The 21626-nt window shown below is 53.2% G+C and overlaps 7 protein-coding genes across 7 annotated transcripts; 2 read left to right on the top strand and 5 right to left on the bottom strand.

Annotated features, from left to right (window-relative positions):
• Positions 1–350: 350 nt before the first annotated feature.
• Positions 351–2526, bottom strand: K460DRAFT_305044 (uncharacterized protein). Its single transcript, XM_040929995.1, has 2 exons — positions 1866–2526; positions 351–1781 (listed from the first exon to the last, which is right to left on the bottom strand). The coding sequence occupies exons 1-2, from the start codon at positions 2310–2312 to the stop codon at positions 543–545; spliced, it is 1686 nt and encodes a 561-aa protein (XP_040791725.1). The 5' UTR covers positions 2313–2526; the 3' UTR covers positions 351–542.
• A 661-nt stretch (positions 2527–3187) lies between these two features.
• Positions 3188–4498, top strand: K460DRAFT_278979 (integral membrane protein-like protein; the record flags this gene model as incomplete). The annotated part of the gene is made up of 1 exon (XM_040928294.1): positions 3188–4498. The coding sequence occupies one exon, from the start codon at positions 3188–3190 to the stop codon at positions 4496–4498; it is 1311 nt and encodes a 436-aa protein (XP_040791724.1).
• An 896-nt stretch (positions 4499–5394) lies between these two features.
• Positions 5395–7424, bottom strand: K460DRAFT_365071 (hexose transporter-like protein). The gene is made up of 5 exons (XM_040933113.1): positions 7203–7424; positions 7026–7151; positions 6280–6973; positions 5818–6225; positions 5395–5767 (listed from the first exon to the last, which is right to left on the bottom strand). Exons 1-5 carry the CDS (start codon positions 7364–7366, stop codon positions 5561–5563), a joined length of 1599 nt encoding a protein of 532 aa, XP_040791723.1. The 5' UTR covers positions 7367–7424; the 3' UTR covers positions 5395–5560.
• A 2913-nt stretch (positions 7425–10337) lies between these two features.
• Positions 10338–11596, bottom strand: K460DRAFT_375860 (Clavaminate synthase-like protein; the record flags this gene model as incomplete). Its single annotated transcript, XM_040934816.1, has 2 exons — positions 10338–11120; positions 11177–11596. The coding sequence occupies 2 exons, from the start codon at positions 11594–11596 to the stop codon at positions 10338–10340; spliced, it is 1203 nt and encodes a 400-aa protein (XP_040791722.1).
• Positions 11597–12165: 569 nt separating this feature from the next.
• Positions 12166–16218, bottom strand: K460DRAFT_404400 (uncharacterized protein; the record flags this gene model as incomplete). Its single annotated transcript, XM_040936722.1, has 3 exons — positions 12166–13336; positions 13545–14059; positions 15985–16218. The coding sequence occupies 3 exons, from the start codon at positions 16216–16218 to the stop codon at positions 12166–12168; spliced, it is 1920 nt and encodes a 639-aa protein (XP_040791721.1).
• Positions 16219–16750: 532 nt separating this feature from the next.
• Positions 16751–19336, top strand: K460DRAFT_394051 (carbohydrate-binding module family 18 protein; the record flags this gene model as incomplete). The annotated part of the gene is made up of 6 exons (XM_040935967.1): positions 16751–16833; positions 16882–17156; positions 17212–17370; positions 17420–17484; positions 17546–17669; positions 17724–19336. 6 exons carry the CDS (start codon positions 16751–16753, stop codon positions 19334–19336), a joined length of 2319 nt encoding a protein of 772 aa, XP_040791720.1.
• Positions 19337–19667: 331 nt separating this feature from the next.
• On the bottom strand, positions 19668–21362 carry K460DRAFT_279612 (DUF1682-domain-containing protein; the record flags this gene model as incomplete). The annotated part of the gene is made up of 3 exons (XM_040928343.1): positions 19668–20034; positions 20170–21052; positions 21284–21362. 3 exons carry the CDS (start codon positions 21360–21362, stop codon positions 19668–19670), a joined length of 1329 nt encoding a protein of 442 aa, XP_040791719.1.
• Between the last annotated feature and the right edge of the window lie 264 nt (positions 21363–21626).

Below are 21626 nucleotides of genomic sequence, written 5' to 3'. Positions count from 1 at the left end.
CCATGCCAATGCGGCATTGGTTTCGACGTCCTTGGTACGTACCGAGCCAGCCACTGCCCCGCAGCAGGCCGCGCACTTCTGCCGCAAGGATCAAGGATCCCTTCACTCGAAACTCTCCCACCAACCAAGACGTCTTTGATTTGTTTCTGATCCGTCTTAGCCTCTTGGGGCACATTGACGTCATCTTCAACTTTACATGCATACATCGCATGTTTATTGTTGCATCCATTCTAAAGCAAACAGGCGCGCGCGGACCTGTCTAGCCTCTGTTGTGTAGTATAGTATCCACATAAACAGGATAATCTCTCTACCTGGCTACTAGTTGAGTCAGTCAGATCCGGATACGAAAGGGGGCACAATGCGTGCGTGCGCCGACAAATGTTAAAATACGGAGTAATAGCGGCTCAACAACACACGGGTTTTTCATAATCTGCATAACAAAATCAGATATTCGATTAAGCACGGTTATAATAGTAAAGTAAGTTGCAAATGACAATCGTGTCATATAGAACCCGGGCCGACGACCATTTTCTATAAGGTAATTAGCCCGCTGCACTGCGATCTGCGACTTGATGTACATTGTCCCCAGCGGCAGAACCCCACCCATGGTCAATGCTACACCACAACCCCTTGCCACTCTTCCTGATCTCGTGAATGTCCAACCCTACACCCTTTGCTACCTTTTCCCTCTGCACCCACTCTGCAACAGCGTGCCCCGTTTCATTCGCGTTCAATCTCCATCTCACATCATCCTTTGCCTTGTTCTCTCTGAGCCAACGCATCAACTGCACCGGCACAATCCCCGCGGGCATGTTTTGTAAACTCTGGTTATCAGACGGTATCCATCCCTGGAATACGTTTAGATACGTGATGCGTCGCCATGCGTCGTTCCAGTCAGGACTAGGCGAGACCGAGTGTATCTGCCAAGGCTCTACGTCTTGACTTCCAGGCACAGGAGGTCCTGGGAGGGAGACGGAGCGCCAGGTCAGCGCTCTGAGCCAGTTGCAGCCTTCAAGGTCAAGCCATTGCAGTGAGTATGTGTTGGTGGAGAAGCGGCGCAGGATATTGGCTGCTTCGTGCCAGTCGTCATCTAGGTCCGAGTAGAAATGTGAGCCGCCTAGTGACACGCTGGTGTGGTTCGACACCATAGAGGTGCTTAGTGCATTGGGAGTCATCGAGGGCCGTGGCCAGAATGCGAGGGAAAGATGGGTGAGTTTACCGAGGTGTGGTGATATGCGAAGGAGTTCGGGCCAGGATGCCCATTGCCCTGGATGGGCAAGAGACAGCCGGCTGAGATTGGTGAAGTGTGGAACTTGAAGACTCGCTACTGGGACGGGTTGAGCCGTCGGTGTTTCTTCTGCCTCTTCTTCCCATGAATCCACGACTTGAAGAACTGCGGGTTCCTTTGGTTTTTTCGCCTTTTCAGGGCTTATGCTGAGTGCCCCCATCTCCAGCGCCGTCTGTGAAGCGTTCGGGCGTCTGAGGCACTGGCCCACATCACTGACTGTGAGCTGCTCGTTTAGAAGACCAGCGAGGTCCAGGAACCGTGTCTCGTCCCAGCCTGACGTTCCCGTACCCTCATCGTTCTGGAAGAGTATCTTGAACGATTTGAAGTCCAGACACACATTCCCTCCAAAAAGCGTCAGGTAGCTCAACAGAGCTTCTTTTAGCGATATCGGTAGTGCGGGTAGGTAATGCTGTTCGTATTCGCACAGCTCTTCCCAGTGCATCGCAAACGATCGTAGGCATTGGTGTACTAAGCTTCGGGGTGGTGGTAGGCGCTGCGTCAAGAGTAAGAAGCCTGAACAAAGACAGTTAAGCTCGGAGGACGCGAGTTATCAACGAAAGGTCTGGGGTAGCCGTACCTTGTACTCCTCATCCGTCACTGTGGCCAGCGTAGAGAATCTTGGAGCACCATGCTCTACACTGGATTGTTTCCTTTTCCGCATATATGCTGGCGCATGGCGACTCGTCTGCAGCCAGCTGCTCGGTGCTGCGGGCCCTGGAGGTGGTCTCGCGGCTCCCAAAACTCGGCGAGGCCGCAACCCAGCCTTTGGTTTGGGAGCATTAACTTCCGGTATATGCAATATGCGCCGTAGCTCTGGCGGGACAGTGCGGCTTACTAGCGATGTGATCTCATCTCGTTGTTCGGGCGTCGCTCGCGGTGCTTGTTCGCGACGAAGTTGTTGTATGCGCTGGTTCACGGTTTGCGGTTCTGCTGGCGTAGACGACGAGGGTCGCGAACCCTGTAACGACGGATGGACGTAGGACGGCTTTGTTTGAGCGTAGGAAGGAGTGTGTTTCTTGGGCATAGTAATGCGCCAACAGAATGCGGGCCGTAGTTGGAAGACCTCTGGTCCCTGGATTACAATTTGGGTGACACCGACTATAAGCGGGGTCGAGGCTGGTGAGTCAATTCCCGACTGACTCGAGACTGAAAAAGCTTTCCCAGTCTTGCGGCGAACACGAGTCTGGATGCAAGAATCGCCGAGGATGATATGTGACTCAATCCTAAGAAGTTACAAAGTGCATGGGATGGTGAGAGTGAGCTCTGACCTCGCTGTTCGTCATCCCGCCGTCTAGCGCGCCTACACGCCTGCGCACGTGGTATGGCGTCTCCGTATGCCTCAACGACAGGACATGGAGTCGTTAGACAGGGTAATTTCATCATACGGTAATTTGGCGGGTTTGTATCTGCGCATGAAGTCCTGTTGTACCTCAACGGTATGATGAGAGACTGAACTCGATTGTTCACACATTATGCTATTCACAAATGCGATGTTGACCCCACACCAAGGGGACGCGAAATGATACATGTGCGAGGAACGTTTAAGCGTCGTTCGTCGAGCTTCAAACCCTGGCACTGAGTACAAGATCCTAGTCCTTACTTTTCGCTGCAGTAAATTGGCCTTTTCGGCAAGATGAAGCTCCAGCCAACCATATCCTAGGGGCTAATTGAATCTCCCCAGATGGGATTCCTTGGTATTGGTAGAGAACCGTTGGAGACAAGCTCAGGCCTGCCACTTGCCGTATCGCATGGGACTGGTTCCTGGCCATCTCCAGGCCTCAATTGTGGCCTTCACAATGACATGACCGTTACTTCTCCGCGTTGCTTTTGCTTGTACCACTCGACTTGGCGATGCTTTAACGACACCCCTGGTGTCCTCGACACTTTCGCTTGCCCAACATGCATTTCTCCACGCGCCTTGTGACAGGCATCGCCGTGTTTATCGCCCTAACGTTCCTCTACACTATCACTTCCATATCCGCGCGCGATCCGACATCCGTCTTCTTCAACCCACGCAAAGGCTACGCGCCGCGATACTCTACCATCAGACGCCAGCAAGCCGAGGCTTATATATCGTCTTATAACCCCTCGAACGTCGTGAAAGCCGGCGAGGAAAAGAAGAGGAAGTTATGTGTGGGCATACCGTCCTTCAGGCGAGAAGACGCGCAATACCTGCCAGATGCAGTGGGCTCCCTGCTAGAGGGTTTGACACCCGAGGAGAGGCAGGAGATATATCTCATCGTGTTCCTCGCACATTCCAAGCCTGCGGCGCATCCAGCATATAGCGAGAAATGGCTTTCTGGCCTTGCAGATAAAGTCATGACGTACGAGTTTGGCGCAGACCGACTGCAATACATCGTAGAGCTGGAAGCAAAGGAAGGGAAATTTGACGAGAAGGCCCTGTTCGACTATTCGCTGCTTTTGACCAAATGCGTCGAGCAGTTCACGCCATACATTGCGATATTCGAGGACGACACGGTCGCTATGGATGGGTGGTACCATCGCACAATTGCGGCGATCCATGAGGCGGAACAGCAGGCTGCGTTGCGACGTTCAAAGCCCGACTTCCTCTACTTGCGCCTATTCTACACGGAACAATTCCTTGGTTATCACGCTGAAAACTGGAAGCGTTACCTCTTCAATTCCATCTGCATTGCCTTGTTACCCACGATCACGATCCTCCTAATGCGCTTCACGAAACCCACCACAAAGCTGTCCCTCAAACTCACGACCCGCCGCACCTTCGTCATCATATACGCCATACTCGCCATCGTTCTACTGCTTTTACTCTCCCTCGGTCATGTCACCCTGTTCCCCATACCAACCGGCGTACACGAAATGCGAAAATTCGGTTGTTGCAGTCAAGCCTTAGTGTTCCCCAATACCAAGGCCCTTGATCTTGTCAATTACTTTAAAGAACGACACCTAGGGTACGTGGATGTGCTGACTGAGGATTTTGCGAATGAACGAGGTGAGTTGAGATATGCGGTTACGCCGAATCTCGTACAGCATGTGGGCAGAACGAGGAGCAAGGGAGATGATTATGTGCTGATAAGGAAGTGGGGGATGAGAGCTGCGGAGAAGATTTGGAGTTTTACATTTGAAAATCATGATTGGAGGGCGTTAAAGAAAGAGCATGAGGAGGTTACAAAGCTGAGGGGGGAAGGAGGTGGAGACATAGTCGGGGAAAACAGTCAGGGCTCGACTTAGGAGAAGGAACAGCAGATGGAGCATGCACAGATCGCTGAGACATCCCAACGCCATGATATCTGCAATGTCCATACACCGGACTTCGGGATTCAACAAAATATCATTGCCCACAGCGAGTCTGAGCCAATGGACCAAGAACCACAAATTGAGCGTAAAGATCAAGGCGTCCTTTCACTGGGCAACTGTTTTCGCAGTTCTCTTAATCCAGACACGACATGTCGAGCTTTGCAATCGAGACAGTAAGCTGTTAGCAGGCACGATCGCTTTTCTATACCAAATTACAACCGCGAGCTAGACCGATACATGGTATCACTCAGGTCCTAGTACTGCTTGGCTGTATTGCAAACCCAACACGAGGCGTGATAGCCCCTAAGCAGCCAGTTGACACTTTTGTGCCAAAGAGAATGATGTGAAATAGTTACACTACTTCGAGACAGCCAAATACTCTTCATTCACAGAGCTGGAGCCTGGAAGAGTCGTGTAGGCCGTGAGACGCACCATGTACGATCGCGAGGATGAAATCTGCTGGATCAGCAGGCTTTGAGGAGCGCCCAGACTATCGAGATCTCAGACATCATGTATCTGTTTGGGTGGCCAGTATGAGGAAAAGTCCTAGAGGCATATGACATTACCTCCAGGATCTTGCGCTTCACTAGCCTGCAGCATCCTACGCTCCAAATCGATGTATTCAGCCTTCTTGGCGATAGGCAACGAAAGAAGAGAAAAAGAATGTGCGAGCTGAAGCGCATACTCCATGCCCGAGCCAACCCGTTAGATACGATGCGCAGAATACAGGCCCGCTGGCATTAACATGTACTGCAGTGCCATACTTCTGTATTTCCTGACTAGGTGTGGTATGTGTGTACCACGTGGACTGGCATCAAGAAGATCTCAAAGGGCTAGGCCAATGCGAAGATTGTATTCAAATTTGACTTGCTCGTATGGGAATATTCCCAACACTCACACACTTGTTCGCAACCTTCATGTCAATTATCTTCCCCATCCACCCCTCACTCGCCCGGTTATGAATTAGTACACAAACGAAGGTAGCTTGAGAGCGCTCTAGACGCGAGTCTGCTCAATGCGCGGGTTCTTCTCGTCCATAGTGCTGGAAAGGCGCTCCTCTTGGATCTCTTTCTCGATGGTTTCGAGGTTGGGTTGCACAACAGCATCGGATCCGTCGAAGATACGACCAATCTCCTCGAGAGTCGGGCCTTTGGTCTCAGGGTAAACGAAGTATACCCAGATAAGCTCGACGGTGATCCACAACTAGGTTGGAATTAGCCTGAGTCAAATATAGCAGAATTTCGAGGACTTACGGTGTAGAACAGAGCCAAATTCCAGTGCTTTGGAAGACGCTTCCACGCAACAGGGTTGGTCTGGCCACCAATTGCCAAGATGGCCTGAACGGTAATGTTCATGATAGTCAAGCCCTTGGCACGCAGGTGATACGGCAAGATCTCGAGGGCGTAGGCGATCAGCAAACCAGACCATGATATGGCGTAGCAGACACCGAAGATCCAGACGAAAGGAATCTGAGCGTAGCCGGCGGCTGAGTTGGTCCCATTTGAATTCTCATAAATGGCGCAGGTGATGGTCCAGCAGATGAATGAGAAGACCATGCCAACAGTGGCGATTAAGAAAAGTGGGCGACGGCCGACCTTGTCGATTAATGTGGCGGCGTAGATGGATACGGCGAGGTACAAGATACGTTCACCACCAGAGAGCTGAAGAGATAATTAGCCACACTCGCGTACTACTTTGGTGGTATGTCAACTTACAGCCATCTTCTGACTTTGGTTCGTGATACCAGCACCTGTGTAGACCAGGTTGATATAATTGGAGAAGAGAGCGTTGCCGGAGTATTGCGAGATGATACCGAGGGAGATGAGGATAGCCAACCTCCAGCGGTTACCCTTCGTCTTGAAGAAGTCCATGTAACTAGAGTTTCTGTTCGCTTCACTGTCCATCCTGATAGTATCCCTCATCTCCTGGTACTCGTACTGGACTGTCGCGTTGGTCCTGTCGCCATTGGCGTGGTAGTAAGCCAGCATGTCGAGTGCCTCATCATAGCGCTCTTTGGAAATCAACCAACGTGGTGATTCTGGAACCCAGAAGATGAAGGCCAGCTGGATAACGGATGGGAGAGCCTGAAGGAGGGTGATGGACCTCCAGGACCACTCGTTGTTGGCCTGGGATGTGCCCCATGCTACCCATGCGACGAAGAGAGCGCCCAAGTTCCAGAGGCAGTTGTACACGGCCGTGAAGACCGCACGATGCTGGGGATGGCAAATTTCAGTCAGAAGAATGGGTGAGCACATCTGTGCAAAGGAGTTGCCGAACCCGAGCACGAGACGACCGGCCATGTAAACCTTCCAGTTGGTGGAGAAGGTGGAGACGAGAGCACCAGCACACATGATAACACAGCCGGTGGCGATTGGGATCTTACGGCCGAGCCACTGGGTGTAGAAGGGACTAAGCATGATCAGGCCGTTGTTACACGCGAAGTCGGTCTGGGCACACTTACACGATGAAGAAACTAATGATAGAACCAATATTGTAGGCGTTGTTCATGATACCCAGGCGGTTGTCATCAGGCTTGTTGAAGTAATTTTGCCATCGGTCCATCTGTTGCGATGAGTTCATCATCATACTAAATCACTGTCAGCAAACTATTCAGGTGGGCATTTGATAGTCCACTCACCCATCGTAACCAGTCGTCGCAGAGGCAACACAGAGAATACAAGCCCAGAAGTATAGCTTGCGCAGATTCGGGTCCTTGTGCCAGATAACCTTCTCGAACTCAGGCGCGTCTGCGCGGGCCGCAGCATGTTCGCTCTTGGCCGTACCCATAGCCATACCGACCATGATGGGCGAAAAATGTAGCGAAGCCGATTTCTTGAAATATTAGTGACTTCGAGTCGAATGATTATGGGAGTCTGTAGCGGTGAGGCCAAGAACCTTGGGGTTGAAAGATACCCTCGTCGAGCGTCTGATACTTATACTCGATGCAGCATAAATGGAAGCGACTCCAGAACCCAACTAATTGAATAAAATGCCCTGTCCCTGGCGGCTTGACGGACATGGATGCCGGGTTGTGCAGGACATCTGTCAGACAGATGTGGAAACCACCAATAGTATTCTGTCGACCCGAATCCTCCAAGCCACCCGCTGGCACGAGGCCCGACAACACCGGGGCGAGACCTGTATGTCCATCCGCTATATCTTGTAAGCGCTAGTATTGGTTCGCAATACGGATAATCCAACGTTCGCTGCAAAATTGCTATCCCCCGTGGGGAATCCGGAAGGCTTCTAGAAGATGGGGGCGTTGAGGCGCTCGAGCGTGGCAGGCCCACCAGACAAGCACCAGACACGAGTATCATCCGACTACGGGTCTGTAAATATTGGGGTATTGAACATGGAAGGATTAGAATATTGAAGTCAATGCTGCACTTGAGCGTATGCGGAGCCAACCCCATCTCTAGGCAATCTCTAGGTAGCATGCGATTATTGTGATGTCTAGAACATCAATTTTCTGAGTCAGTACGATTGGCTCTGCGATACACACTTGGGATGCAGACCCTAGAGCAGTCATGCGGGAGGAGCCTTCTTTCTCCAGGAATGGTGCATGTAGCGGCAAGTTTTCTCCAGACTCATTCGCTTCTCGTACTCAAGCGCTCACGCAGCCGTGAGCTCCTCTTGTGGCTGACATGGAGTCCTCCAGATTCCCCAAGGCATCAGCATGCGACTCGTTTCGCGGGGAGATTATACTTTACTTCCGGTGTGCTTCTCGAGATCTGATGTCCCATGTCATGATGGGCCAACCAGAAACGACGGAGGCGGTGGGGTTGGCCCCTAATACGAGGCTGCCGACCGCCAAGATGGATAAATGGCCCTGCGCGCCGGAAGTAGAGCTTGAAAGCAACTGCAGCACCAGTAGGAAACTCTTTGGTGAGCCAATGTCTGGGTTGTCTGCATCGTCAAGCGACTATCAGGGGACCAGCCGCCGCGATCCCGCCAACTTGCACGGGTTCAGAAGATCGCAGAGGGCGGGATCCAAATGTGAGTGTGCGAGGTTGAATTATGCGTATGCAGACCACAGGGTGGCTGGGAAGCTTGAGCCGCGCCTTCGCCGTTACCTTTTCTCGGCGTGCATGTGATATGGAAAGTCTCGCTAGTCATGCTGGCATGCTTGACACCAGCATGGCGCCATGTTGCTCGCCACATAGCGTGACCGGAAGCCCAGTATTTGGAGGTAATGTAGTATATGAAGTCGCTTGAGATACCAAGCGCCGATCTGTTGGAATTGAATTAATTACTGCCGATTGGGGACCGAGCCGTTCGAGTGGTCGAGGTACTTTAGGTCGTTCTATCAGAACACTCCGAGTTATCACTGGCGACGTGCCGGCACAAGCGAACATAGTGCCTGACCGTATTGGTCTCCACATCCTTATCCCGACGTCTATATGTTGCACAACTGATTCTTCGCGGATTTCGTTCGCTCGTCTTTGGTATACCAACATAAGGAGATGCGCGTGGTCTAGTCCAATATCTAGACGAGATGAGACTGGCGCCTCGAGATGCAATGTCAGCACGTGCGGCTGAACACCGCCAATTTATCCGGAGGACCAACACGAAAACAAAAGCATCTCCATGTCGTTGGCCAGAACTTAGGGCCTAGTTACCCGAGACACATGATTAAGTGCTGTAAGCCTTGGAGGCCTGGCCTGGTCTAGCATTTGCTGTCGCGAATCAAGCGTACAGATTGTTAAGAAACTCGAGGAGATTTATTGAATAGAAAAATTTGGTGGTTTTCAAATGAGGTGTAAATCTCTATTTCGAGCCAGATATCAATTCACCAACTCTGCCGAGAAGCCCCCCGTGGCTCCCACGTAACCCCAACGAATCACATCTGCAACTCCGAGATTCTCACAGCTCCCGTCTCCTGTCGGCAATTGTATAACCGCCCCATCGGTCCTCACGCAGGATGAATCCCTACCTCTTAAGCTGGTATGTCGAGTGCCGGTTTTACGCTAGTCGCCATAGGCACTTCGTAGTTGAACACAAAAAGAGCGGTTGGACTCACGTCCTGGAGAGTAGGCAAATTTGACATGGTAGCAGACGTTCTCCAACGGTAGGAGGAGGGCGATGCAAGACCAAGTTGCGCCCAGCATCCCTAAACACTTCAAACACTCGCTTGATCATCAGACCGTGAAGATGATCTTTGGATGATCTTTTGCATGCTAGCCATGATGCAGAATCTCTAGGCAACCTTCATCTAATCACACTAAGTTTTCAATAAACTCGAGAAACTACATTGGCTCAGCACCGACCGGCCAAGTGACTGTTCAGAGGATAACGTCGTGCAGGGAAGAAACATGTCGAGGGAAAGTGTAAGCACGGCTGAATGTTCATCCATAAGAATAGAGACCTTTGAATGCAAATGTAATCATTCGCTTACATGCATAATGTGTGGGGGCGAAATTATCCTTACGTAGATACCCCTACTTGACTAGACCTATACCCATGTAGACGTAGTAGTTCTTTTACAATACTTAAGAAAGCCATATGTGCTGCTTGCCCGAGCTTTCATCGCTCGCATGATTACAAAACGGGTACGTTATGTATTTTTATATTGTTTGAGTTATCTGGTCATTGGCGTGGAGGGACAACAATCGGTGTGACTTGCACAGCTGAACTCTATTTGAAGGACATAGTATAAATTTCGAGCAATAGAAGACTAAATCAGCGCCTTCAATGCTAAGAATGGAGAAAAACCCTAAATCCATCAATGTCAATGGTAATAGCCAGAAAGTGCTCACCAAAACTTGACCGATCCTCACACTCTCATTCCACCACCCCTCATACTCACCCCCTCGGTCCCCCCACTCCCCGCCCACCCATCAACCTTCCTCCTCCCCAACGCTCTCCTTAGAATCCACTCTTTAGCCGTAACAACCTCTTTCCCTTCCCCTTCCTCTCCCTCCACCACCCCTTTCAACAAAACATCATCCTCCGGCCGACAAAAGTAAACCAAACTATACCGCGTCACACCCCCCTGCCCCCCCGGCGGCGCAACAACACGATGGATATTACTCCTCAACAAGCCATTTGAAAACTTAACAAGTGCGTCCCCGAGGTTAACGATACAATGCCGCGGAAGGGGACGCACATATGCCCACCCATCCTCACACAGCCGTCGCTCCACGTCAGAAGCCGCGGCTAGTGGTGGGGAGGAGGACGAGGAGGGCCTCGCTGGTGCGGGCGCGATAGACGGCGGGAGTCTGACTTGCAGTCCCCCCAACCTATTGAATAGCACAGTGACGCTTCCGAAATCAGTGTGTTCGCCCAGCGCTACACCCCGGAGCGAGGGCTCTTGTGGCGGCGCTTTGACGAAGCGAATTTGGTCGCCCGAACGAGCGCGGAGGTTGTGCAGCGCGGGTAGACCGCCTGCTGCGCGGGATTCGTGCGTTAGTGGAAGGCGAAGGGATATCAGTGAGGCGATGAGCATGCATACTGCGTGCGAGGAGTGGATGTAGGACTTGTAGAGCGCGCGATGGGGGTTTAGAACAGCGGGTGACGGGAGGGGTGGGCTGAGTCCGAGGATGTCGTCTTTGGAGATCTGGGGTTGGCCTGCTTAAATAAAGTGTTTTATTATGTCTGGTGTGGTTTACTCACGTTGTAGAATTCATTCCGGTCTCGAGTCCCCTGTTTGTCGATGAAGCCTTCTCCGTAGCCTTTGTATCCGAAATAGCTGCCCTGGTCTTTGAAATCGTATTTGATCTTCTCCTTTATGTCCAGATCATAGAAACCCTTCATCACCTCAAAAAGCTGGTCCGCATCCTGAAGCAGTGTTTCGCCGCTTGCTGTTCTATTTTTATCATCCAGACTAATTGGGCTCGATGTGTGCAAGTCAAGGTAGAAGAACCCCAGGTCACAACAAGCCTTCCAGCATCGCTCTTCTTCCTCTGAATCGTGTTGGAGCAGCTTCTCGAGCGATATACGGAGAAGTGGTGCAGTGGGAATATTGTCTGGAAAAGGTGGAAGGTCAGAAAATAGTTCGCGACACGGCAATGGTGAGATATCTGAGTGCGGCATGGTCACCGGGTAGATGGTTAGATATAGACTGCAACCGAACAGTAACACAAGTGATTGTTCTATATGGGAAATAAGTCGGGCACTGACATGAGCAACTCAAGGCAACATGCTGGGTTTACAGCGAAAACGCGGGGTTAGCCTCGGATGGCTTCCGCCACATGTGTAAGACATCAGCTGAGGAGATCGCGACAACAGAGAGCAGAATCAATAAGGCACGCAAAGACAATGTGAAGGAGACACGATTCATTAACTATCCACAGGTGTAGCTTCGAAATTCCCATCACTTAGACCAAAGGTGCCAACGCCACATGCTTTCCAAGAGACCTCGGGCAGCGCTTGCCTCGGACACAGGAAGCGATGAACGTTAGCCTGTGTCCAAGGCGTGGTGACGGGCAACCAGCCAAGCGACGAAGCAAAAGTTATGAACACAATTTAAGATGAAGTGGTCATCTGGATACAAACTCCCCATGCCGGGTTAGACAAAGGATGATTGAATGAGACCTAGGATACATTAGATGAAGATCGGAACAGGGGGACAACGACGATGACTTACCATTGACTGGAACCATTTACAACCTGGAGCCGTGGACGACCTTGTAGTCGACAGCCATCTCGAGACCATCGTCGTTGATGACAAGGATGCGAACGCTACCCCGGCCGTTGTCGAAAGACTCGGTCAGACGGGTGAGGAGACCGCTCTGGTCAAGGACGGGGAGACCCTGCTTGACATCGCCAGACTCGGTCATAGCAACAACGCGACCGTCCTCACGGATGTCGAGAACACGGTACTGCTTGAAGACAGGACCAAGCATGTTCTGCACGACGACCGAAGGGGCGGGGTTGGAGATGAAGCTGGACTCCTCATGGAGCTGCTTGGTGAAGAGGTCAACACCGAGGTAACGGTGCTGGCCAGTCTGGGAAGAGGTGGTGATGCGGATGACCTGGCAAGGGCGGCCCTGAAGGATCAGGAGATCACCAATGCGGATGTGGTGGCAAGGGATGGTGATGTTGGAAGAGGGAGCCATCTTGCGGACAGGGGCACGAGCAGGTGCTGGTGCAGATGTAGGTGCGGAGGTAGGTGCGACGGAAGAGCTGCCGTGAACGCGAACGACCTTCTCGACGGGAGATGCGGACTGAACGCGAGATGCGGAGTGGACGGTGCGGCGGCTAGGGGCAGCGGAGGGAGCAGCGGAAGGGGCAGCAGAGGGTGCGGCGGAGGGAGCGTTGGACGAAGTGTACTTGTCCTTGACGATGATCTCTTCGCGGTTGTCTTCGTACTTGGCACCGGGGAAGGAGTGCTCTTGCGAGTGGGAGTGGTGGTGGCGGTGAGGGTGGATAGGGTGGGCTACGCGTTCGGCGACCTTGTGGGCTGCCTTCTGGATACCTTGACGGAGGGAATGATACTGTCCTTCTTGGTCGTAATATCCCATATCACGCTTGAACTTCTTGGGGGTGTCGGCAGTGGAACGAGTAGTGTTTTCTACTCGAACCTCTGTTGGGTAGCGGGTATCAACGTGCTTGACCTGATGCCTGCTGGGGTAGGTATCGTGCTTGGCAGTGAAGGACTCCTTGGAGTGACCGGCGACGATGGGACGGGTGCGTTCGCGAAATTGACGCTCGGTGACGTCGATTTGAGAGGGAGCGTAGTCGGTGGCAGGGCCGTGGACTGTATTGAAGTGTCTGTCGAAGGTCTTGTTGTCCTCAACCTCGATGTGGGTTTGGGAAGAGGTGGGCTGGTAACTGGAGGAGAAAGGAAGGTCAGCGTGGGCAAGGTATAGGAGGTGAGAGAAAAGTGGGACTGCGTGTCGCTAGGACAACAACAGAAGAAAAGGGTTAGTGGATGGCGCGTGGCTTTTTCTCGCCAAGCTCAGGGGGTTGGGATGGTCTGTTTTTGTGGAGCCCGTGCTGGGGTGCGCTGGCAAAACAATGAATAATGAATCGGACTTACCGGTCGCGGGAAGCTCCAAACTCTACGCGGTCGGATCGCTGAGTGCGGTGCTGCTCGGGCTCTCTGAAGCGGGTTTGCTCGTGGATGTGGAGTTCCTCACGGTGCTCAGGCTGCTTGAATCGAGTTTGCTCGTGGATGTGAACTTGCTCAGTGTGCTGTGCAGTCTGTTTGGGCTGTCTGAAGCGGGTTTGCTCGTGGATGTGAACGTCCTCACGTTGCTGTTGTTGGGGCTCTACGAAGCGGGTCTCCTCGTGGGTGTGGACTTCCTCAGTGTGCTGCTGGGGACGGCGGAGGCGCTCTTCTTCGTAGATGCGGACCTCTTCTTGGATGTGAGTGTCGTGGCTTTTAGGAGCGTTGACGGTGGCAGAGAAGGTGGTATGAGTCTCTTCGTGACCTTCCCGTCCGTGTGAAGCCTGATCCGAGTGCTTTGCTTCGCCTTCTACCTTGACTGTGGTAGATTCTTGAGTTTCCGCGTTCCGATACGCAGACGGGAAGACACTGAAGGGGATCGGAACCTGCTGCAATTAGCACCGTCGCGAACAGGGCAGGGCAGGGCCAGGTGGGAGGAGAGGGCGCGTACTCGTGCTTCAAAATCCAGTTTGCCGGAGTCGGGTCGCTCTTTCTCGAATACCCTTCGAACCGTTCGAAAACAATTCGAAAGGAATCAAGAAAAGAACTTCTTGGCTCCTTTTAGGGTCTCACTTTGTGAGGATGGGAAGGTGAAGGGAGTGCTAAAGCGAAGCCAGATTTGTGGTGGTGAGAGGTGCAGCAACGTGAAGATGTGCGATTGGGTGCAGTAGTGGGGTGGTGAGAGTGGAGGAGAAAGGGAGCAGCGAGGCGAGGAGGGGGGATCAAGTAGATTGGCGGTCAAGCTGGGGGACTGTTTGTGTCGGTCGTATCGCTCGAGGCCAGGATGAGGAGGTTGGGCGTCCCGAAGCGGTATAGTTTGTTGTTATTGGAGCTCCGTTAGCGTGTCACAGCCTCCCCTTTTCGCTCGGCCATCAGGGGGGAAGACGCTCTGCCAGCCGCCCACCCTGCCCGACGGCGAGCTTCCAAGCTTCGCACCGAGGCATCTTCTGACGCGTACGCTGAGCACTGCGCGGGTGTTGGCCTGGCGATGGCAATCAATTGGCGTCGCCCAGCATTAGCAACTTGTATTGGGGGCTCCACCGATCTGCTACGAGCTTCCCACACGCGCAGCGGCAGCCTGAAGACGTTCCGCCATCTCCCACCAGTGCAAGTGGGTCGAGTCTTTGCCAGTTGCCTTCGTGGAGCGCTTCAATTGGAGCAGCACATGCATGCCTCTCTCATGCACACCCTATGCGGCATTTTCATGTGCGCACAGCAGCGGCGGCGGCGTCTTCAGCTGGCTCCAGCCATGTTGTGACCCAGAGCTGGCCAGCGGTTTGATAGCTCCCCCTGCGCGTCCCAGCCTTTCCAATTTCGGCGCGTCGTGATTGGCCGAAGCTCCGTCTATTCAGCTGCACGAAGACGCGAGGGCTGGGCGGGGTGACGGGGTCAAGGGCCAGGACGGATCCTCCGGACCATCACGTGCGACCTCCTTCATCCAGTCTGCCACCAGCGCCGCAACGGCTCCACCATGTTTCTTCCCACCTTGTTGTTAGCATGCATTTGGTCGACGACGAAGCGAAGCTTGGGAACCACGGTTCGCCATGGTCGTCTGCATCATCGACCCATTCCACCAAGCTGAGCGCCCGCATCTGACGTGCATCGCATGCTGCAGCTGCGAACAATTCCAGGCCGTGTCCGCGTTGTTGATGGTGTGCCCTGCTGCATCATCTCAGACCATGCATGGTCAATTTGCTTGTCGTGTAGGTGGCCTGGGACCGTTGACGTCCATCTCTTTTTTTTTGTAGTCTACCAGCTGCTATCCTCATCTTCAAGGTGCACTACCCCTCGTATTGCAGCATGCAGGCAAAAGCATCTTACCGTGGCCTTTTCCAACTCTTGCAGTGTTCTATTTTATAGTCCCAAGTCAAAGTGGTTCGGCCATGGAGTCACTATCGAAGAGTTGCCCAGGTGGATTGAGTAGGGCGACATCATAGACTGCGGGGCTTCCTTTTCGTCGCGAGGAAAGAGCGGATGGTATGCGCGTTACGTGAATCATCAACCCGGGAAGGAACGACCCATGTTGGGCCAGTACCATCCCCCTCGACATAAACATGGACGATTTTGCGAAACCTCCCCGCACCTTTGACCCCATGGTTACGCGATTGTCGGTATCGATTGATAGGGCGGGCTCCTTGGCTTATTTGCTTCTTCCATAGACCAGGTTGGATCGGTCCGGCAGTCGGCCTTCCGCGCAGAGACACAAATCTCTCTCGGTGAGACCCGGTTAGCTTGCACTTTCCTTCAAACAACCAAACGGTCCTCAATGAGCACACGTTCCCTTTTACGCAATCGTCGTTGGGCGTCACACAGGGACCGTTATGACACCGGGAGGCGATCCGAGTGACCACTTAGCGCCCTTCTGCCGTACAACGTTGGACGCATTGGTTCCAAGATCGATTGCGGGTTTTCCGAGAGGTGCCGCTGCTTCTTGTACCTGGGCTTGCCTTGATGTTGGCCCCTGCAAGGCCGCATTCCCATCATGACCGTTGGTGCATTCCAGGGCGCTGAACCTCACGCGAACGACAGCTGTCACCAAGGACATGTCTCAGACTCAAGGCCCGATACATGTCAAGACGAATGGCAACTGATCAGTCCCAATAGAAAACAACGGAACGCATGGAGCATCTTGTTCTGGAAATGACCTCCTGAACTTGCTATACACTTTCAAACGGGGTTACGGCTTGTATCCCCACTTCCATTCCAGTCGTGCCGATTGCTTCTTGCGTCGCAACCAGTGCTCCCTCTGGAGAACGAATGCAAGGTATCATGCTCCAAATTGAAGGGCAGTCACCACTACGATCAATTGAGGCAGGTACACTGTGAAGAGATGGGGCAGTTACACCCTTTGTACGTGCCATGGTGCTCGCTACATCGCTCCCTAGCTGCTCCCCCTTCACCTTCCCTCGCCAAGTCAGAAGCACCGAAGTTGGATCGTGGAATGCTCTAGCGCTTTTCCACGGCAACCTCCAGGGCTACGACCACTATAATAAATTGACCGTCTTTTAAACTCGCCCTTTCTCTTCTTGTCACTGCTCTTCTGGTGTTGAGTAGCTACCTACACAGTTGCCAACAACATGCGTCTCCCATCAGTAGCGCTTCTGGCGCCTACACTACTTGCGGCATCAGCAAGTGCTCGGTTCCTCATATATGCAGACGAGTGAGCTCCCTCCCTTTGAAAAGCAGACCAAACGCTCACCCAGCTCAGATGGCATCCCACTCGTCCTACCAATCCCGAAGATCGAGCCGGCATCGATCATGTCGTTCTTGCTTTCGCCATGGCGAATGCCACAGCTGCCTTCCAGCCAAAGGTTCCCATTTCCACCATTCGCTCCGAGTTTCCCAATGCCAAAGTGAGCATCGCGGTTGGAGGATGGGGCGACGACAGGGGCTTCTATGACCTCTCGCAGACGGATGCCTCGATTCAAAAGTTTGCTACAGATATCGCCACGATGCTTACCAACACTGGTGCCGATGGCGTGGGTGAGTTCAAGAGATGTCTCTATGAATGATATACCCTTACTGACAAAGTATACAGACATCGACTGGGAATACCCAGGAGGTAATGGTGCCGACTATAAACAGGTTCTCAACTCGCAGAAGGTCTATCAGATCGACGCATTCCCAAAGGTGCTGGCCGCGATTCGTACTGCTATTGGCAGCAAACTTCTCTCGATTGCAGTTCCCGGCAAGAAAGGTAAGCACGAGTTCCATCTCTGCGAATACATTGGACTGACTGAATGTAGGCGATATGATGGCCTTTACGAAAGAGAACGGGCCCAAGATCTGGCCTTCTGTTGACTACATCAACGTGAGTGTCCGAGAGTCCCCAAGACTCGGTTTAGCGAGGTAGCCGTTGCTGACTTGAATAGGTCATGTCTTATGATCTGATGAACCGTCGTGATAATGTCACCAAGCATCACACCTCTGTCGCTGGATCGGAAAACACAATCAGAAACTATCTCCGCATTGGCGCTCCGCCGGCTAAGATCAATCGTAAGCTACCCCGAAATACAGGTTGATTTGACCCCTGCTCATCGTACATTACAGTTGGTTTTGCGTACTACGCCAAATACTTCACCACCCAAGGAGACTGCGGCTCCAGCCCTCTCAATTGCCCTATTGTCCTTGCTGAGGATCCAATCACCGGTAAAGACACCCTCAAATCGGGCTCCTGGACGTTCGAAAAGTCCCACATGCAGCCCGTTGACAGCTCTGCCCTCGCCGTATCAAATGATGGCACATGTGGCCCTGACAAGGGAACCAAATGCGCATCAGGCTGCTGCTCCCAGTACGGAAACTGTGGCACAACAAACGAACACTGTTCTGGAGCGTGCCAACATGCCTTTGGCACTGGATGTACCGATGCCGATGTTGCTGGTTCCTGGCAACTTGCTGCGAAGAACGGCGTCACGGATGAAAAAGCAGGTGGCCAGTATTACTTCGACCCGCAGAACAGCTTGTTCTGGACATGGGACACTCCGGAGCTGATTACGAAGAAGTTTGAACAGATTGTGAGGAAGTATCAGCTTGGAGGTGTCATGGCTTGGAGTCTCGGCGAGGACAGCAATGATTGGAGCCATATCAAGCGGATGGCAGCCGAGTTGGCGAATGGTGGATCGGGTCAACCGTCCACCGCTGCCATCCCAGCTGTCAAGCCTGCTCCAGCTGTTAAGCCTGTTGTTAAGCCTGTTGTCAGACCTGCTCCAGCTATCAAGCCTGCTCCAGCGGTTAGGCCTGCTCCGGCGGTTAGGCCTGCCCCAGCTGTTAAGCCTGCACCCGCAGTGGCGCCGTCAGGAGCTTCTACACCAGAAGAAAGTCCACTGGCCGCCGAATCTGCGCCTGCCGAAGCGACTCCAGCCGATCAAGAACCTTCACTAGCCGTTGCGTCTGCAGAGCCCGAAGAGACGCCATCGGAGGCTGAAGCTTCTACACCAGAAGAAACCCCCCTAGCCGTCGCATCTGCGGAGCCTGCGCTCCAAGCCGAAGAAGCCCCAACACCAGCAGAGCCTACCCCGGACCTATCAGTCTCCCCTTCAGAAGAAGCTGCCGGAAACCCATCTCTTGAGTCGGATCCCAACCTCCCCTACGATGTCGTCTGGGTTGATGGCACCGATTCTGGTCCTGAAGGTGACGTTTCTGCGCAATCAAGTCCCCCTCAGGAGCCTGTCGACCCCAGCGTAGACACCACCGAGCCTGTTGATGCCTCTGAACCTAGCGTCGAGTCTGTTCAGCCTGCAGAAGCCCCTGTCGCACCTGTGGAGGCGGCAGTTGCCCCTGTGGAGGAGCCTGCAGCACCCGCAGAGGAGCCAGTTGCACCCGTGGAGGAACCAGTCGCACCCGTGGAGGAACCAGTCGCACCCGTGGAGGAACCAGTCGCACCCGTGGAGGAACCAGTTGCACCAGTGGAGGAGCCAGCTGCACCTATGGAAGAAGCTCAACCCGTAGAAGAATCCTTCCAGTCTACAGAGGAAGCTCAGCCTGCAGAAGATCCCTTCCAGTTTGACGACTCGGATTCGACATGGGCTCAACCAATGGATGAACCTGACATGGGAGCACTCTCCAACAGAGTAAAGAGCGCCCAGGCTCACCCTGTAGCTGGCCAGGTCCATGGTGCTTCCTGTCGCCTGAGGAGGCGTCATAAGCGGGCGGTGAAGGTTTAAGCCCAGACATGGCGGTACTGTTTACACGGCTTCGACAGCCTAGTTTTTTTCTTCTCCTAAGAGCGAAATATATAGCCTTGGTATGCTAGTTCAATACATTGCGTAGAAAGGATCAAAAACGAACATGTAGCGCAATATTAATGAATTACTACATTTTCTTCAAACAGCTTCCTGTTTTTATCCAACGTGTATTCGTACAACCAGCTTCAAATGCCATCCAACATGACTTCAAGACCGCAGGCCACGAAAGTGCAATCCAAGTACTTTCGTGACCCTTCAGGAACATGGACCACACCTCCAGGTTACTATCCAAATCTAAGCGGGCCCCTTCTTACGCCTTGATGGTACTCCTCTTCTGCCCCTTCTTCGCATTCCTCTCCCTCTCCTTCTCCAGGAACTTCCTCTGCTCGTCCGCGCTCAGTCTTCCGAGCTTGGCGTCACGCTGCTCTCTCTTGAGCTTGTCTGCCGCAATCTTGCGTTCTTCGGCCTTCTCCTCATCGTCCGCCCTCCGGATTTTCGCAATTTGCTCGTCGCGCGTTTGGCGAATGCGGCGCAGGGCTTCTGGGCGGAAGTGCGCCGACGAGACGAGGTGGTCAGATAAGCGGAGGAAGTAGGTGAAGATCGGGAGCGTCGAGGTGTGGTCGTTGGTCAACTTGAGAGAAAGGTTTATACGCTTGCGAGGTTTCGTGTCATCGAGGCTGTAGGAATGTCAGTAAGAGTATTTAAAAGGCGGTGAGTGAGGCTGGAGCAATTCGATGACCTTTACAGTTGCTAACCAGCGTATGTAAAGGTACCGGAAGTGCTCCAGCCTCTACTACCAGACTAAAGCTTACGTCTTGGGCTGATCCAGGGGCTGATCGCTCACAACGAGCGCCTCGAAGCTGTCACCAGCCTCATTGATAGCCTTGATGAGCTCAGGAGTGAGTAGCGTATCCGTGACCTCTGCGCTTTCGCTCATAACTGTAGTCCAGACAGGGAGCTTAGCGTGATCGCGCGTCGTGGTGAGAGACAAATCGTAGCGCTCGTCGCGAAGGCGCTTCATGATGTCCTTGTGAACGATAGCAAAGACAAAGCCGTCAAAAGCGCTGTTGGAGACCTTCTTCGCATCACCCTTGCCGTACACCGGCGCAACCTTTGTCTCTTGGCCATCGAAGACGTATGCGGTAGCCTCTAGACGCTCCTGTGGTGCAGGGAAGCTCTCGAGAAACAGAGGGATGAGGTTCTCGCCGATGCGCATAAAGGGGTTGAATCGCTTGGCGAGAGTAAGCTTGAAGTCGACAAACGCAACGTTCTGGCGTCCAGTCGCGTACGTTTGGTACTCGTCGGCCTTCTTCTCGCGGAGCATATTGTCTGAGTCGGCAGCCGTATCGAGCGCCTGCTGAACCGCGACATCCTCTGCTGAAGCTTGCGGGCGCGTGTAGCCGACCTGGACAAACTCGTGCGTCAAGATTGGCGCATGAGCTTTCATCCAAGCTCTTGCCTTGGTGCGATTCCTCTTTGTGCCCCAGACATGCACAACTACAAGCGCGACGAGGAAGGGTAGGATGTACATCTCGAGCTTGAAGTCGTCGATGGTCGTGCGCTCCCACACGCGGTACCATGCCGTGTAGGGGCGCTGGCCAAGGGTCGAGGTAGGCGCTGCTTGCGTCGCGGTGTCGGTGAAGGACGTGATGGCTGCTGGCGTGGGTTCAGGAGCGCCCGCATAGTCTGCGAAGTCTACGACGCGTTAGCCATGCGGCGCAACCCGAATGTGCGTGTGCATGCATCATGAGTCCATTGTCCAAAGTTCGAAAGCTCCTACAGCTTCTGTAATGTTTCTGCTGCTCTTGCTGCTCTTTCAAGCGACGCACAGCGTTCAGGCACGCTCCAATGTCTGGTGTCGTGTGCATGCCCAATTCCTGGTCGGTGGGACGTCTTGGTCGGATATATATATATATACGTGGGGACAATACGTACCATCATCGCCGGCAACTGGAGCCTGCACAGGCTTCTGCCCACCAAAAAGTCCCTTTACAAAGTCGGCCATGGTGCTAAGTATTTTCCCAATGGCACAATGGACAGGTGTTGGTTGGGGAGACGGCGCGGGATCTCGTAGAAGGATCTCGGCACTGACGTTTTAGAGCTAGCGCTAGGTCCAATGTGGAGGGGCAGTCCGGGGAGGAGCTACCCTTGAGCTTGATATTGCCCATCATCGCGCAGGAAACCTTGTGACACTCGAGTTGTGCCTATGGGAACTAACACGCCATGGGACTGACAGACAGAGTCGGATCCTTTCAGCTATCACGCGTCC

The sequence above is a fragment of the Cucurbitaria berberidis genome (assembly GCF_010015615.1).
Source record: "Cucurbitaria berberidis CBS 394.84 unplaced genomic scaffold K460scaffold_2, whole genome shotgun sequence".
NCBI classification, from domain to species: domain Eukaryota; kingdom Fungi; phylum Ascomycota; class Dothideomycetes; order Pleosporales; family Cucurbitariaceae; genus Cucurbitaria; species Cucurbitaria berberidis.
The sequence above is the reverse complement of the archived record's forward strand: the minus strand, read 5'-3'. Positions and strand labels throughout refer to the sequence as shown.